General features: G+C 39.2%; 1 protein-coding gene across 5 annotated transcripts in view; it reads left to right on the top strand.

Moving 5' to 3' along the window:
• The window catches only part of DIP2C (disco interacting protein 2 homolog C), a 334,890-nt gene that overhangs the window by 253,882 nt on the left and 62,397 nt on the right, over positions 1 to 18,611 (top strand). For all 5 annotated transcript variants that reach the window (XM_068404523.1, XM_068404525.1, XM_068404524.1 and 2 more), the window contains 8 exons: positions 135 to 249; positions 4,446 to 4,585; positions 6,502 to 6,638; positions 8,864 to 9,072; positions 9,895 to 10,009; positions 14,943 to 15,144; positions 17,260 to 17,369; positions 18,164 to 18,244. In XM_068404523.1, the coding sequence (XP_068260624.1) occupies positions 135 to 249; positions 4,446 to 4,585; positions 6,502 to 6,638; positions 8,864 to 9,072; positions 9,895 to 10,009; positions 14,943 to 15,144; positions 17,260 to 17,369; positions 18,164 to 18,244 (1,109 nt within the window). The remainder of the gene's footprint in view (positions 1 to 134; positions 250 to 4,445; positions 4,586 to 6,501; positions 6,639 to 8,863; positions 9,073 to 9,894; positions 10,010 to 14,942; positions 15,145 to 17,259; positions 17,370 to 18,163; positions 18,245 to 18,611) is intronic.

The raw sequence follows: 18,611 nt of genomic DNA on the forward strand, positions 1-18,611 counted from the left end.
CAGTGGTCATGGGTCCTTCTTAAATTTTTTCTCCTGAAAAGCCTATAAATTCACTAGTAAGTTTGCAGTTTGAATAGCATCACTTCAGAAAACAGATTATTTTTCTCCTCTGATTTTTTTTTCCTTTACCCCAGGGTCTATTTCTTCCTGTGATGCATTTCTCAATGTCTTCCAAAGTAAAGGTCTAAGACAGGAGGTCATTTGTCCTTGCGCTAGTTCACCAGAAGCTCTCACTGTGGCAATTCGAAGGTACTGTGTTACACCAGTGGAAATAGACCCACTGTAGAATATATGTGGTAATTTGAAAATAAATTAAAAAATTATTCAAGTATTGATCTGCATACTTAACTTCTGAATGACATTTTTAGTTTTCATTTTGTTTATGTCCAAAGAAGACATACAAGAAGAATTTGTACAGTAATAATTTCAACTTCAGAGTGCTTTATAATATAGTTCCCATTTCTATAATTTTATCTAATTTTAAATGAAATAGACTGAAATGCGAAAGCTAATTCTGTAAAAAGAAGTGGAAAAATGACACCGTAAACATAAAATTAATTATAATGTTGGAATTTAGGTGGAATTGCTATTGAGGAAAATCATACTTTGAAGCAGTCTGTTTAAAGAGAATTATGACATTCTGCAGGTTGTTTTTGGCTGACTGGCACTTTTTATCCATTCATAGACTCTCAGTAATCATCTGGAAATGCCCTTTGAGTCTGGGGGACTTGTGCCTAGAAATAAAATTGATGATAAATTCTAATAAAACTATTAAGCTTTATGTGCATGAATGTCAGTATGCAGCAGGCACCTGTCATGAGTGTTGTAGCACACAGTAAATGGCATAACTGCTGTGTGTTTTGGCAGAGTTTTCTAGAAGTTGTACCTTGAACAGTAGGCACTTTGTTTTTAAGTACAGATTTCTGCAGCCATTTATAATTGTTTCACATGTTAAAACATGCAGGATAGAAGTGTAAAGCACTGTAATATCATTAAGTAAAATACTTCCTGCCACAAAGTTTAAAATACACTGTCCAAGTGAAATTTAACTAGATTTTCCATTAGCTTTCCAACGACACATCATAGGAAGAAAGATGTGAAGCCAAGAGATGGGCAGCAAACGTTGCTTGTGCTGAACACTGGTTAACAGGAGAGGGTTTTCATTTCCTATGCTGGCCCTGGAAAATCTGCCCCAGATCGCAGGTTATGATGTGGGAGAACTCACTGTATCTCAACGTGCGATGGCTGGCGTGCCCTTTCTAGACTTAGACTCTATGCTTGTAGCCATCTGAAGCACTAGAGATTCATTTTCAAATTAACTAGCATTGAGAGTCTACGTAAAAAAAAAAAATTATTAGCACATAAAATAGTGGATAATTCCAAGAAAAAAAAAAGGCATTTTTATCTTCAATGTCTCGCTGTGTAATTACAGAGCAGTTCTCGCTACAGTGAATGTTACTGAACACATATCTCCTTTTTTTGAAGTCTGTTTAATGGTAGGATAATACCAGCTGAACTTGGGAGCTTTAGTATTTTTCATTTTATTCAAGCCATCTCCACTGACAGTAAAGTCGTTATCATACAAGTTCCAAAGAGTTACAGCTGAAGTATGCATTTAAATGACTCCCTGCAGAGCACAGATCCAGAGAGCTCCCTGTTAATGCCCTGACTGTCAAAATCTATGGTGTATTTTTACTGATCTTCCTACAAGGAAGAGTAACAAAACCAGTTCTCAGTTGAAATACCCTTATAGTTTAGAAAAAGACAGTCAGTAATAGACTAATGGGTACTTTAGCCTTAGAGCTGAATCATGAAGCCTGATATTTAGAGGAATGTGTCATGCAAATAATTCTTTATGGTATTCCCCTTTGGTTTATTGTATATTAGTCTGAACCCACTTGCTTAAGGGAGTGCAGAAGTTTCAGAACAGGTCTTTGCCCATTTAAACGACTGGCAAAGAATAGTGGTAAAATAGATTGTATCTGTAAATGGTAGTAGTAACTGTCCTCAAAATGCTCTACAGCTACTCAGTATGAACAAATCAGCTTTGAAGTAGATGCACATTGTCCCTCTTTCATGGTAGACTAAAGGAATAGGTTTGTCTGATGGTTTAAGTTAAATTTACTTAGTATATCAAGTAGGTGGAATTATACCTTTGTTTAATTGCTCCTACCTTAATAAAGGGATTTATCTTTGTCTAGCAAGCAGTCTTAGAGAATTCCAAATCCAATATTATAAATACTGAATGTGTAAAGAAAATTAAAAATATGAACTTGAAAATAAATTATAAATACATTGGAATGGAGTTATTTATACCTCCTTTCCAAGTGATTTCTCTCCTGCTTGGCAGAGATACTTGTTTTAGGATTGTTCCCATGTGGATATCACGCACAGGACAAAATAAGATACCATATATTGCAGCATTGTTGCTGACAAGATACTTTCTAAGAGGACGTATAGGTGCTGTCAGGTGCTTAGCTCCCCACCTCACTCTTCTGTCCCAGTGCTCTGGCTGTGTTCCCTTTCGGTGTCAGATAGCTGTTTGCCTGCAAGAGGAGACTCGAGCATGGTTAACTGGTGCCTCGTTCAAGGATCCACCTCATACTACCAGGATACCAGAAGTACTCTTAAGTAGCAGCTCTGCAATGTCTGCCCTGTGGACCCCAGGTCCTCATGACGACTCTTTCCTTCTGCCCACCTGCTTCCATCGCACAGCACTTCTTGCTATCCTGGGCAAAGCTGTTACCTCAGCCCAGGCCGCAGCAACTGTAGCTCTAGTGACAAGTCCCCCAACATGGTCCTAGCAGGCCTCGTGCCTCCAGCTTCCCTCCTGGCACCCCCATCCTGCACACAGCTGGTGTCTTTCAAAGCTGCACCCGCTCTTCTTTTTAGCAGTCTTTGTAGGTGATAATTAATGCAAGAAAACGTATGTGATGATGGCCTCTACTCCTAGAAGGTTGGGAGAAGCTGCGTGTGCCTGCAAGAGGCCTTTCTTCTCAAGAGCAGTAAAATGTGTGTTTTGGGGAGCAAGGGTGAGAGGAAGTTGATCAATAATGTCACTGAAAGTTCCTTTTACATTATGGGAATGTTATTTATCACAGCTGCTTGTTTACAAACACCATTTTTTATACTCTAATGCATTTTTGAGCATCCCCACATCCTTCTTTGTTGACAGTGTCACTTGAGAAATATGCCTCGTAAAACCTATTAATTGAAATTTATAGTGCCGATCACTGCAAGGCTTACGTGAGCATGATTGGCTAAGACCCATCTAGTATTTCAAGCACAGCAGGGGAGAAATGTCATATAGAAGGACATTAGCTGTTAAAAATAGTTGTGTTGTGATGGATTATTTAGGAAAAATGCAGAATCTTGAACTAAATACTGGCTGGTTTATCCATCTTGAAAATAGCTGGAGTCTGGCTGCTCTACACGGATTCATTATCTACACTCAAATCAGCATCATGTTACCTTCCCTTTTTGCATTTTAAAATGCAGGACAGTAGAAGAATCTTTCCAGACATGAAAAGCCCTGACATACTCCCTTGACTTAATAACTTGCATGCGTCAACATTTCTTTGCTCAAGCCACACTCTACATATGTATAATTGTACCCACTGATACAGCAGGCAGTTTTATATTGAAAGAAGTTGACAGACAGCTTGTGCTGATGCTGTGGAATTGTAGAGTGTGTCGGCAGTGAATTTGAGCAAACGGAGGTGTTACAAAGAGGCTGCATCCACAACATTTTGACCATGACTGATGAAGGTGTAATTTGTTTTAATTTTCTTGGGGTAAATTAGAATAGGAAGAATTCAATTATATGCACTAAAATAAAGATGGTAAAGTCCATGCAGCTTCCAGAGACACTTGGCAGTGAATCTGTTACAGCCTGATTTCTTCTATTTAGTAATTTTAAATGCTTAAGTATTGGGAATGGGAAGTCATATCTGTGATTTAAACACAGCATACTTGTATTCTAATCTTGGCTTTGATGCCAGTGTGCTAGAGTTAGGCTTTTAGTCTGGCAGGTGAGTGTGGTTTCCTAGGTTGCCCCAAAGTAAGTAACGTAGAGAGAGTTTATCAAGTTATTTACTGATGAGTTCCAAATATTTAGAGTGCAGTTTCCCTCCACAGCATCTGCACTGCCTTTCAGTATTTTTAAAACAAGGCAAAAGGCCTTTACTTGTGTAATCATTCTATCTGAAAATTAAATACAAGCTGTTTCGAGTAAATGTTAGGTGTTACTTTCATATCTGCAGCCCCATATGTGTGGGTAGCTACTTAATGGGAGAGTTGACAGACATAATTACTCAGAAATCACTGAAAAACAGGATTCTGTCAGGTCTAGTAGGGGAAGAAAGAAGGTGAAATTTTAAACTCTCTAGTAGTCCATTAATAAGGAAATGCTGGTGTCTGCCTGATGTTATAACCCACGGTTGCAGGCCGACAGATGACAGCAATCAGCCGCCGGGCAGAGGGGTTCTGTCCATGCATGGTCTCACTTATGGAGTGATTCGAGTGGACTCTGAAGAAAAGCTTTCCGTTCTGACTGTCCAGGACGTTGGCTTAGTGATGCCAGGAGGTAAGGAACTTTCTTTGAAAATGACTATGATTCAGCAATTTAAGTAATTAGCTGTAGAAAGTCATAGGTGGGCATACTTTGCTGTTAGACAAGCAGCTTTGGGCTTAGAACATGTGTACTTGAAAACATTTTAGTCCAAAAGCATTACCTTGTAAAACTTCATGGTTTGGAAATCCCAAGATTTCTTTTCTCTGTTCACCTCCGTGGCTGTCTTTATTCACATTAGCAGTGTGCTTTAAACAACCGGAGAAGAGAAGACTGAGAGGCGATCTTATCAATGCTTACAAATACCTCAGGGGTGGGTGTCAAGGAGATGGGGCCAGACTCTTCTCAATGGTGCCCAGTGACAGGACAAGGGGCAACAGACACAAACTGAAACACAGGAAGTTCTATCTGAATATGAGAAAAAACTTCTTTACTTTGAGGGTGACAGAGCACTGGAACAGGCTGCCCAGGGAGGTTGTGGAGTCTCCTTCTCTGGAGATATTCAAAACCCGCCTGGATGTGACGCTGTGCAATGTGCTCAAGGTGAATCTGCTTTGGCAGGGGGTTGGACTGGATGATTTCCAGAGGTCCCTTCCAACCCCAACCATGCTGTGATTCTGTGAAAATAAGAAAGCTGGATTCTGACATCTGGAGGCCATAAATATATATAAACCTGACCCAGATGAGACTTGGTAGTGAAAGTTTTCATAACCTATGCTAAGGATCAACAAAATTGCTATGTGAAGGCTTGCAGAATATTTTCCCAAAGATCTTGTGCTATCACCCAGTTATGAGAAAGAGAAAGCATGACTGAACAGTTCGTGTTGATCAATTCAAACTGAAACCAGTGCTTCTAAAGATGAAGGTAAGGTTTTTCATAAGAGCTAGATTTTAAATAAGATGTTATAGAGACAAGAAAAGGATAATACTGTAGTTTTTCGTAAGAGAATGTCTGTTATGCACCAAAGGAGTAAAACGTAATGATGCATCTTATAATATTTCAGTTGAACAACTTGAAATAAAGGAAGATAAGATTGGTTGCTGTCTAATAGTTATCGTATAAGATATTATTATAGATATGCCATCTTGCACTTCATACTACATTCTGATCTTTTTAATAAAAGTACAGTCTCCTGTTTATCCTCAGAGTGAGAGAAAGGTCATGCAAGATTCTTTACACTTGTACTTAAAAGATGTGCTCATTCATTTCTGGTCTCCCTTGTTCATCATATACTCTTTCCAACTGCAAAATCTACACATGCTGGACTCCAACTCCAGGGATTATAGCTAAAGCAGCTTTACCTGATTCGTATTCATATGGCTGACACATAAAATAGTGCGTCTCCTCAGACCAGTGCTTTCTAATCCCTCCCGTTTAGCTCCTGCTGTCTCTGCAGTCCTGTAAGACTGGTGAGAGGGAGTCTGAGCTCTGATAAATTCTTACTAAAACAACCATACTAGTCTGCTAGAATATCTTGATCTTTCACATGATGTTACTGGCTACTTTGTGAGAGGTGGATTTCCTGGTTGCTTGCCTCCATAGTAGTACAATTATTATCAAGAACTCCATTAGGTTATTTCATTTTGCACTGACTGAGGCAAAACGGGTCTTCAGTATGCAAAACTGGGAACACAATCACATTTCACAGCAGTATTACAGATCAACTGAAATTTTAGAGAGCAAGGCAAGTTTTGTTATCAGTGTAAAGACTGAGTTTACGTAAAGATCTTTGCATTCTTTGTATAAATATTATAATACAAATAATATTTGATAATGTTGAACACCTTAATGTTTGAGAAACCAATTGTTAGACATTAGTCTACATAGAATTTGTTTATGTAAACTCCACCACGATGTCTTTCCCACAGCAGCTATGTTATTCTGTAGTTCATTTTATAATATTTTTTAAAGTCCTTTGCTCTCCCTCTAGCTATAATGTGTTCGGTGAAGCCAGATGGAATTCCTCAGCTGTGTAAAACAGATGAAATAGGAGAACTTTGTGTATGTGCTATTGCAACGGGTACATCATATTATGGACTCTCGGGCATGACCAAAAATACTTTTGAGGTAAGCTGAACAAAAAATGCTATATAAAATCCTTCCTTTTTAACTTTTTCTATTTCAAGATAATATTTGACATAAAATATTGATAGTAATATTATCAGAATAGCAGCAATAATCAATGCTTGTGGCTTGGGACCTGTATGCTAGCCAGATAATCTGCACTGCAGCCCATTTCATTAAGTGCAATAGTAGATCTTTATGTGGGTTTAGATTTGGCTCTGAAGAGCTTTTACTTTAGTTTTGAAAGAAGATAGTATGGGCTGAAACAATCAGAAGGAAAGCAGAAAGAAAGACAAAGTTCAGAAGGTAATACCGTACAAGTCTATGAGCTAGCTACATGCAGAATTTGATGGCTGCAAACAGTAGGAAGTCTGTTGGGTGTCTTTAAAAGTCAGTTTCCAGCATTTTCACAACGCAGCCACCATTAAAGGCTTGCATTTATACAGAATCCTGACAGATGTAGTCTTCAAGAGACTATCTGAATAGCAAAGATACCTTTTCCTAATTACTCCCCACTTGCTTTTGTTTGAATTGCCTTCCGTGAAAGCCTTTTTGCTTTGTGGAATCTGTTTTCCAGTAGGTTTCAGCTCTGGTGCAGACAGCTGTATTGATAGCTCTGTTGTACCTGCTCACTTGTTATAATGAATATCATTAACTTCTGCTGAAGCCAGTATGAAAGGCTGAACAATCAGAGAAATACTGAAAAAATCTGAGCTGAGATTTTTATTAAGTTCTGATCCTTTTCTCTTTTAATATTCAAGAAAAAAAGTTAAGAAAAATGCATTTACATTTCCCTTAACAAATGCTCTGATGTTACCATTTTTAATAGACCAAACATGACTAATATCTCCTGCAAAATGCAGATCTGAATGTTGCAAACACTATACATTAAATAATTAATGGAGACTAGGGGATATGATTCTCCATCCTGCTATTGAAGCCAGGAATCCTACTATGCGATTGTGATCTGAAATTTGTTGGTAGCTGATTACTGTGCTACAAGTACAACTGGCAATACCCAGTGTGAATGATAATCCCGGATCTGACATATTTCAGGGTAGAAAGGTACTTACATTCATTTTGTAGTACTTGCTGTAATTGTAAAATTATACATAATTCATAACTGGGTCTGCAGTTTAACAGCATATTTAGACTGATTTAGACTTATTCCTAATGGTAAGCAAATAAATTGCCATTGCATGAGCAGAACCACTTGTTTTTAAAGTTAAGCATGTTCTTAGGAGCCCTCTCCAAGTGGGCTTCTTTTCTGTTTTACTCTCTAATTCATGTTGCAGCTATTAGAGAGTCAGAGAGTTTTGTGTTCCTGAAATAAATTATGGCTGAGGGTGTATAAACATTAAATCTGTTCAATAAGAGTCACCCATGGGCATCTGGCAGCAGAATTTGACCTTTCTTATTAGATGAGCCTTGAAGGACACTATATAGCCATTGTCTTAAATAACTTGCCTTTAGGCTATTTCAGTTTAAAGAAGCGACGGCAGGAAAGTGTGGTTGTGTCAGAATGCAGCTCAAAGTAGCTCACGTGCCAGAAGGATAACGCTGTGCTAGTTAGGATAGGAAGAACAGTAGAAATCTATCACATATGCGTCTGGTGCTCAGACATCTAGAGGGGCTCTGTATAGGGCTGTATTTTCACTTTTAGACATGATACAGAAGGCATTATCACTGGTATTGTGAGGACTTAATTGACCTTAGGTAAAAATGTGGTCAGCTGCAAGAGTCATTAATGTACAGTACCTTAAAATAGCTTCACTTCTAACCTGCTTATTTCTCTGCACTGTGCTGGAAATGAGCATGAGGTACTGAAAAGAACCTCTACTGCAATGTTTATAATTTAATCTCTCAGTAACCTGTACATGGCACCTCAGTTTAGCTGCACGCTGCACAGTTTTTTTTTTTTATTCAATGCTGTTTATGTTGATTTATTTATTTTTTAAAGTTATAAATGATTAACAGAGCCATGGTTAGGGAAAATGTTTATGGTAAACACAGTGGGATTGAACTTGCTGGAACTCAGGTACTGAAAATTACACACACTAGTCTAGGAGTTTCCTGACACTCCCTTTACGGTCAGTGAACAGTAAAGAGCATCACCAGCAGCCTGTTTACTTCATTCCAGAAGAGCCATGTGAGAGAGCATGCCTGAAATATTTTGCAGCGTGATCTCTATGTATAGAATCGAAGACCTGTGTTTCTGTGTCTTACAGGTGTTTCCTATGACCAGTTCTGGTGGCCCTATCACTGAATATCCTTTTATAAGGACCGGACTACTAGGCTTTATAGGACCAGGTGGACTTGTCTTTGTTATCGGCAAAATGGATGGTTTGATGGTTGTCAGTGGAAGAAGACATAATGCTGATGACATTGTAGCAACAGCACTGGCTGTGGAACCAATGAAATTTGTCTACAGGGGAAGGTTTGATCCTTTCTTTTCTTATATTATGTAGAAATCCTTATTTTGCTTAGACCAGGTGTAAGTGACCCAAAATGCTTTCAGAAGGCAGTGCCTAATCTGCACTGTGGTTTCCCTCCATTGCTGTTCATAGTGCTAGAACCAGTAGACAGCAGAGGGAAGCCTAAGACAGCATTGGGGCAGGCTTTAGATACCAAGATCCAAAACTGTGATTAGTAAAATTTCCAGTTGAACAGCTGGTTAATTCTGAACATGTTGGCTCAACAGGACCCTTTCTGTCTGAGTTGAACATTTCCAATATGCCTAACCTTGAAGTTCTTGAACATGACAGCAGCTCCTTGTGTGACCTTCCTAATGTGCTGAAACTGAGCAGGAGACATCTAAAACTTCTGAAGAGCCTAATGCAGTAACACGCGCTCACGCTTGATCACATGGCAGACCTCTCACAAAATGATGTTGCCATTACTTTCTTCTAAGATGGGGCCAAAGAAGGTGCTTATGTTGGCTGTTATATAGAAGCTTAACAAAAACCTTGGTGTCACACAAGTTTAGTGCTTTTCTTATCCCAAGAATGTTCACTTCTCCAACCCTGCTGTGACATTATGCCTGTATTTACATGGCTCTAGAACAAAGCTCCCTATTTCCCCTCCAGAAGTTATCCTAAACTGTTCTTTTGTTGCTTTTTCCTCATAAATAAAATACTAATTGATGTACCAGTTGTCTGAGTAATAAATAACAAAAAGATAGTTACGGAGGATTAACTTAGAAGACAGGTTTTTCCATCTGTCCTGGCACTAAAAACTCTCCTCTCCTTCTCTTCTATAGAATAGCAGTGTTTTCAGTGAGCGTGCTGCACGATGAAAGGATAGTTATTGTTGCTGAGCAAAGGCCAGATTCCACAGAGGAAGACAGTTTTCAATGGATGAGTAGAGTTCTCCAGGTAATGCTCTTTATGTACATTTGGAAGCTGTTTTTTCCTGCCTTATATTCTTTTTATTGATCTTTCAGGCCCCCAAGGTAACTGACATTTGTCTTTGAGTAATTGTAAGTTAAGCTTCAGTTGCACTTGCACCTAATGAGCACAAAAGTAGATTCTTCTGAGTGACAGTTCCTGAGCTGCACATATCCAGTGAGTGATCCTTTTCTGAATCAAAATTCTATAAGAAAACAGGGATGAATTGAAGTAAGTAACAGCAAGGAGAGAGTAGCATATGGTTTATAAGGGTATAGTCATTCATTATTTCAAAATGGAGTTGATACAGAGTTAACCTCATCAAAAGTAGGTATACATATCTGAGCTAGATCTCCAAATATTTTTTTTAATCAGTAGGAGAGAGTCATGTGTTCCTAGTGCGCTATGTTGATAGCTAAAATAAACTGAGTGACACACAGCCTAAAAATGCTGATTTCTCTCCATTGAAATGAAGGGAAGTGGTTGATTAGCTCAGATCTTGGTATCAGCTGTGAGGTTATCTGCACAGAGGACACCTATTGCAAGGAATCCCATTCCAGCTGTCTGGTGGATCATGCAAGGGACATACTGCTGTGATGCAACCCACCTTGGTGGTGGTGTTTGACAGTATGACCAGAAGACAGAAACTACTGAACACTAAAAAAGTTCTGATCTTCTCCTTACATGTAGCAATCCAACTTAAGGCAGTATCATTACCATACTCAAAGTTTTTTCAACTCTAATGTCCAAACACAAAAAATTAGATACTTTAGATAGTAGTCATCTTCCTTCCCCTCCATCTCCATGGTTAAGCCAATTCTCACACAAAAGCAATAGGTTTAATGGAGATATAGTCAGATTAAGTCTGTCTGTTGCTACCTTGTGAAATGGTCTCAGCTCTGTCTACAGCTGGTCACCTGTTACTTCCACTTCCCTTTCCTACCTTCCTTTCTGTCCTTCCTCAAGGACTCTTCTCAGGTAAATATATTGCAAAAATCTTTTTTGCTTTACCCAAGAGCCAAAGAAAAAGATCCCACACAATTCAGAGATGTTTTTATTCATTATTGCTTTGTACTGAATAAGAAAGGGAATCTGTCTACTGTATCCTTGAAGAAACTGAACAAATAAGCTTTCATCCATCTCAAGACAGGTTTATCTGCTCTCTTGATTTAGAAGAGAGCTACATTTCATACAGCTAGAGGCATCTCATATTCACAGTAGATCTAAATTATTACTGAGAAAAGCTAGAACCTCTGGCTTGTCTATCACACAGAAAGCCTTTGAAGCACCTGGTAGCACCTAGGGCAGCTACTGTAGAAGGAAAGGCTTTTGGATTGCCCATGTTTTGATTATTTTTATCAAGTAGCAAGCTCCTAAAGAAAAGGTTGAAACTCTGGACTTACATTTCTCCTATTTTGTCAGCTGAGTATTTTTGTGACTTTTACAGAAGTCATGTCTGAGACCATCATAGCCAGTAGAATTCAGTACTGAACACTGTGGGAGTCCTGTGTCAAGTTAGTCCTCCCAAAAGTCAATCCTGTTATTTTGAGTATGATCAAGTCACAGCAGTGTCTGGGAATGGTGAGCCATACATCAAAGTACACATATGTGTGACTGCTTTTATCACCCATGTGTGAAGTCTGCAACTCTGGTATGCATCACTATGTGGACCAGAAGTTTCTGGTTCCACTTCAGCTGACAGTGGAGATGGAGAACAGAAGCCAGGAACATGTGGAATGCTTTGTGCCTCCTTCCCAATCAGAGTTTTAATGACAGATGTCAGGAATTGGTAACCAGTTGTATCTGAATCATCTGCTAGTGATTAGCAACGTAAAGATATCACGCTTGTGTCGTGACTCTCAATGACATCCATGATAATGAACTAATAAATTGCTACTCATTTCTGATGATATTTGTGAGACTCACTGTCGTAGTTTAAGTCCAGACAGCAACTAAGCACCACACAGCTGCTCGCTCACTCCCCCCCGGTGGGATGGGGGAGAGAATCGGAAGAGTAAAAGCGAGAAAACTTGTGGGTTGAGATAAAGACAGTTCAGTAGGTAAACCAAAAGTCATGTGCACAAGCAAAGCAAAACAAGGAATTCATTCACTGCTTCCAATGGGCAGGCAGGTGTTCAGCCACCTCCAGGAAAGCAGGGCTCCGTCACGCGTAACAGTGACTTGGGAAGACAAACACCATCATTCTGAATGTCCCCCCCTTCCTGCTTCTTCCCCCAGCTTTACATGCTGAGCATGACATCATATGGTGTGGGATATCCCTTTGATCAGTTGGGGTCAGCTGTCCCAGCTGTGTCCCCTCCCAGCCTCTTGTGCACCCCCAGCCTCTGCGCTGGTGGGGCAGAGTTGGAAGCAGAAAAGGTCTTGACTCTGTGTCAGCACTGCTCAGCAATAATAAGAACATCTCTGCATTATCAACACTGTTTTCAGCACAAATCTAAAACATAGCCCCATACTAGCTACTACACTGCCTGCTTCTGCTGTGTCTTGCTGTGTCTCTGCATCTCTTCCCCAGAGTTGAGCTGCATCCATTTGTAGGACTTGTTTCCAGTGGGTTGCACCTTGTTCTGACTTTCCCTGGCCCTTCCTGCTTCTCATCAGAGGGCTGAAGGATGGGTAGAGCTGTTGTACGTATGGGGCTATGGTGGGCTGCATCTGTGGGTTTTAGCAGAGGCATGGTTGTGAGGGAGTGGTCAGGCTGGGTAGAGAGTGTCTTAAGAGTAGTGGAGGAGTATGGTTTTTTAGTGACAGTATGAGTGAAGATCCCAGGTCACCCAGCAGTTCAGTCACATGGATCCTGGATACTCATTCATCTCCCAGACTGCTGCAAACTGATCTGACCCTTCAGGCAGAGCTGGGGTTCCTGTACCTGGCAGACTGGGTGTTAGTTTTAGCAGTGCCAGTGCACTGGCAGGACTTGGCAGGACTAGGCAAAGCTAGGAGATCTGCTGCAGAACTGGAGAGTTTCTGCCTGGAGAGTTTTGTCAGAATGGGATGTTTTCTTAGCTTGAACAACGTAGCAATCTGGACTCTGCCAAGTCCTGCTATATCTAATCCGTTTTCCCAATGAGGCAGAGGGATAAAGTTTTCAGATACTTTGTTTACTTTTGACTGGGCAGAGTAATTTCAAAAACCAAGCCATCTCATCAAGAGGCATAAATGCCAGCAGTATTAAAATTGGCCAGTACTCCTCTCACAAAATTTTATGGCTCAGTTCACTAGTGCTCATCCTTGTGAAATGTAGTCATTCCCTGCTTCAGTGCCAAATTCCAAAGTGGGAAAGGTGACCATTTTGAATGACCCATGACATTTTCTCAGGCATTGTGCTTCAGAGGTAGCTATCAAAGGAGATAGTTCAGAAGTCACTGGGGAATCATTATATATAACACCCCTCATCCCACCCCAGCTTGCCATTCACCAGCTCTAGGAGCCACACTGTCATATGTTTGAATAAGAATGGTTACTTGCCCTGTAACAGTTTTCCTTCAAGCTGATGTCAGGTGAGGATCCCATGATTTATCACTGCTTTTCAGAACCTACAAACAACATTATGATTAGGAGGTTATGATGGTTTCTGCCAGAAACATGAGACATTGTGTGTTGGCTGTCATATATATCTCATTATTGATCTTTCAGGTAAGGTGTATGTAGACCAGCAGCAAGGTCTTCCAATACTACCATGAGATCTACCACTACTAAACTGCACTGTTTGTGAAATGAGAACTGCTTTATTATTATTCCTTACAGAATTTTGCAATCAAATAAATAAAAAATGAAGTAAACAGAAGCCAAAAGCAAAACATTACTTAGAGTCTCTGTAGAAGTAATCAGCAATTTAGTGGTCTACACTTAAGTACATAACTATAAATGATTATTTGATTCTCAGAACATGGATTGTATCTTCAGGGCAACAGATGTATGTGTTCACTTTTCTCATAGTTAAAAATTGAAATGCAAGTTAAGGAAATTATATTTTTGAACATTTAACTACTCATTAGAGATGCTGTCTGTAAGTTGTTTCTCAGTCTGCTTGGATGTCTGAACTTGTTTTTCTAACTCACTTGCTGTAATTTTTGTTACCTACGTAAGGAAAATAACCAGTTAAAATGTGTATGGAATTAAAACCTTAAGCGTGTGGTTATTCATGTTTAACTAAATAAATTACACAGATACTGTACGTTATAGATTTTTTGAAAGTGATGCAGTTTACTCTGCTTGTCAGACAATGAACATGGTTATTATAAGATTCAAAGATGCTTATTTTTCAGATTTTCGTTCAACAGATTTTTTTTCCAAGTGGATAGTTTCATAGTTTTCCCTTATATTGTACCAATTCCCATTCCTGCCTGTGGATCCTTTACACAGTAATCAGGGAGTGAAACAGTTATTATCTTAGAAAATTCTAAAAAATTTATAAGCTATGTACATCAGTAGGTATATGGTGATATACGTGCAACTTTTGAAACTTTTCTTTGCTCTGCAAGATGGACCAGATGTTAAGTTGATGGGAATCCTTTGAACTTCAATTCTGAGAAGTGCGCCGGTTAAAATCAGTTTCACACGAGTTGCCAACCCATCTTAGTAATAAATCTCCAGGATACATGCTACTAACATGTGCCTAAGGGATGCCTAGGTAGCATTTCTTAATAGATTTCTGTGTGTTTATCAGGACGTTTTTGTTTGCTTTTTTATCTTCTGGAATGAGTGTAATAACATCAGTGTTACATTTCCGTCCACCTGTTCCCACTGAAAAGAACCTCCTTATCACTGATGTTGCTGAAGTGTCTTCCCATTGCCAGTTAATTATTGGGGGTTTTTTATGCAGTAATTCAGAACAACATGTGCTTATTAGAATGATGAAAAATTAGCCTTTCATTAAAATCGTCTTCCTGCTTTTTTTTAGGCTATTGACAGTATTCATCAAGTGGGAGTCTACTGCTTAGCGCTCGTACCAGCAAACACGCTTCCCAAGACACCGCTGGGAGGGATACACCTGTCAGAAACCAAACAGCTCTTCTTGGAAGGATCGCTGCATCCTTGTAACGTGCTGATGTGTCCCCACACATGTGTAACAAACCTGCCTAAACCAAGGCAAAAACAACCAGGTAAGATCATGTAAGGCAAAGGGACCATGACTTAATGCTGTGTGTTCATGGCACTGTATGGAGCAAAATCAAGTAACTGTTAATGCAGGTGAGAATCAGTTCGATCAGCTGTTCCTGTTAAATACTCCAGGTGTGTTAAGGATATCATTGGTTTTGGCAGAAGCTAGAAGTACCTTCATAAAGGGTGCAAGGAAAAATGCTCCAGAAACCTAAGTTTGGTAAAGATGAAGACATTTTTATCACTCTACCAGGCACTGCTGAAACCACACATGGAGTTCTTTGTAAATTCCTGGTCAGTTATGTTTAAAGAGCATTGACTGAGACTGAAACAGAAGAAGAAAAAATCTTGGCTTATTTGAAGGCTGAGTTTGTAAAGTAGAAATAGAGAGGAAGAGGACTGTTGACACTAAATAACAGTGTTGGAAGAAGGGCAATTACTTAAAAACTGGTCATGAATAAATTAAACCGAAGAACGAGGATAAAGGTTTTTACCTGTGTAGGGAGGTTCTGGATTATTCTCACAGCAGGTATATTTGAGGGAAAACCCTAACTAGCTTTAAAATGGTTCTTCAGAAGTTCTGCCACACTTTATGAAGAATATTGAGTGAAATGGTACAGCCAGGCACTGACTCCAGAGACCGAGAAAGCCCTTGTAGCCTGGTGTAGTCCAGTCACTGGTTACTCATGGCTAATGAACAAGCAAATTTTAGCAAATATTTTGACTTTGAATCCAATTGCAGATTTTAGTACTCAGATTGATTTCAAGGATTTCTGTATCTGTAGCCTCAGGCTTAAGACCTGAATTCAGCTACATTAGACTAAATGTTGGTTACTTTCCACTTTGAAAACCAGCTTGGAATATGAAGTGTTCTTACCTGCTGGGTCTCAAATATGGGGACTATCCAGCAGTAATTCAGTGCGAGTTTGCCAAAACTTGTTTCTTCATTTAAAACATTTGAACAAATGTTTCAGAAATCAAAACCATAATCTCAGTTTGTGGATACTGGGGATGTCAGAGCTTAACGGTGACTTCCACTAACTTAACAAAAGCAATGCAGCCTTTAAACTGCAGTGCTCGCTTCAGTATTCCCTTGTTGCTGCTTTGCAAAGTAATCACCGAATTAGGATCAGTGCAGTGGAGATACTTATAGATACATTATGTATACATTATATATTACTATGGTAAAAGCAATGCCAGGAATGCAGAAACCAAACTGATAGCATCACATTCTCCCATTTTGCATAGTTGTGAGATACCCAGAGGATATTGCTTTCATCTTTTTAAAGGAGAGTAGTCTGTAGATGTTGTTTATTGTACATTATCTGGTTACTTACACATCTCGTATTTTGACACTTATACCACATACCACCACTAAGACAAAGCTTGGACATCATAGACTAGAAGTAAAGCCTGGTGTCAACTGCAGTTATCACTAATCTGCTGGAGAAGCATAAAACAAATGTTAATGTGAGCATAAATGGTATCTGTGAGACAGGTATTTTTCCTAATGGCAGCAACAAAACATCAGTGAAATCCACCTCATGGAGAAGTGTCAGCCGTGACATCTTCCTTTCTTCTAAAGTGAAGTTATTTTTCTTCAGTCTCTACCTTGTGCTAAAGGGCTTGCATATATTTTATCATATGCACCATCTGCCTTCCTAATCCTTGTCACTTCATGTCTATAGCATTACTGAATTGCTAATACAGATGCAACTTAGCCCAGGGAACAGAATAGAGAAAGAGGAACATTGTCCCTGAAGCCTGGATACATCTCATCTAGTTATAGGCACTTGAATGGACATGCCTAAATTAGGAGCTGGATTTTCCAAAGATTCCTCATGTCAAGGCAGACAAGATGTGACTCTGGCTGTAGAGAGCCAATGCTAAATGGGCTCCTCAGTTAGATTTGCTTAGAGAGGATGAATCCAGGCCTACGTATCTTCCAGCTACTTCTGGTCCATCAACTGTAGTTTGTATCAACAGAGATGTGCTCAAGGTTTGGTGTTGTGGATAGTAGTGAGGAGAATGCCATGTAATGCAAAAGAAATTCAAAGACATTTCATCCACAAGCAACGGATTTTTATGGCACTTAGCACATTTCTGCTTTATTCTAGAAATTGGCCCTGCCTCTGTGATGGTGGGGAACTTGGTCTCTGGAAAAAGAATTGCACAGGCCAGTGGTAGAGATTTGGGGCAAATAGAAGATAATGACCAAGCCAGAAAGGTAAGGTAAACTTTTCTGGTACAACTTACATTTAGCTAGTTAGCATGAGGACACTTAGCAGTACATAGATTGTATTATTGTTTTTGCAGAATTTGTTGATGGCTTTTTTTAATTCACACCAAAATATTTCAGAACTCTCTTTACAGATAAATATAAAATAGACGTGAGGGGGGATCACTGCATTTCATTTGTATTGATTTTTTTTTTATAAATTTACATGGGACAGCAGAACAAACGTGGTAGTAAGTGTTAATGGGGCTTCTACCAGAAATCACCCTCTTATTGTATCTGTTTTACTAGTTCAAGAGGAGTCCAGGGAATTTTGTTTGCATATATGGTCCTGACCTTATTTTGTTATTTTGATCCTGTAAAATTAAGTTGAAATTAATCTCTTTTGGAGGCTTATGTGAGTAATTAAATTAGTAAGTTCTAAGCTGTATAAATATTTATATATTTGTAGTAAGAAAAAGAGAGGAAGCTAAAGACTTAAAATTGTGCTTAAATTTAGAAAGATCTCTAAGAACTGTTTTATTGCTTTGAAAGTATATGTGGTAATATATCATAATCCCAGGAGTCGTTTTACTTCCAGAGAGACAGCTGGTACCATGCAAAATCACCTTGTTGTAAATATGTGTGATGACAAGAGAATTAATTCATGTTTAGTGCTTCTGGGTATTGATGTAAAATGTAGCATATAAATGAGAAAGACATAGCTAAACTAGGAAAAATAGTTGTCTGGTTTTTAAAGCCAAAAAGTTATTTAGTGTCACGACTATCGCTCTGGTTTTTTTTAGTTCCTCTTCCTCTCTGAAGTGTTGCAGTGGAGAGCTCAGACCACTCCTGACCATGTGCTTTACACTCTTCTCAACTGCAGGGTAAGAAGCTCAGATCGTTACTCTGACAGGCTGCGGTATGGAAATGGCACACCGGTGTTTCAGCTGCACCTGCTTGTGCTATGGCTGAATGCAACCTTTCTGTTTCTTTTCCCATTAATACTCAGCTGTTACATTTAATGTTCACTGAGGCCAAAAGGAAAAGAGAATAATCATTGCCTGTTGTCAAAATATAGATTGCTTTTGTATCAGATAGTGCGCCTTAACACATTTCTTATTCCTTTTTCCACCACATATATGTTGTGGGTGAGCTGACACTGCAAAACTATTTCAATACTGATCGTTCCTGTACCAAACAGTAGTATTTAATACTGCTCACCATCCTGATTTCCAATTTGAAAAGCACAGG

The sequence above is a fragment of the Nyctibius grandis genome, chromosome 7, assembly GCF_013368605.1.
Source record: "Nyctibius grandis isolate bNycGra1 chromosome 7, bNycGra1.pri, whole genome shotgun sequence".
In the NCBI taxonomy this organism is placed as follows: Eukaryota; Metazoa; Chordata; class Aves; order Nyctibiiformes; family Nyctibiidae; genus Nyctibius; species Nyctibius grandis.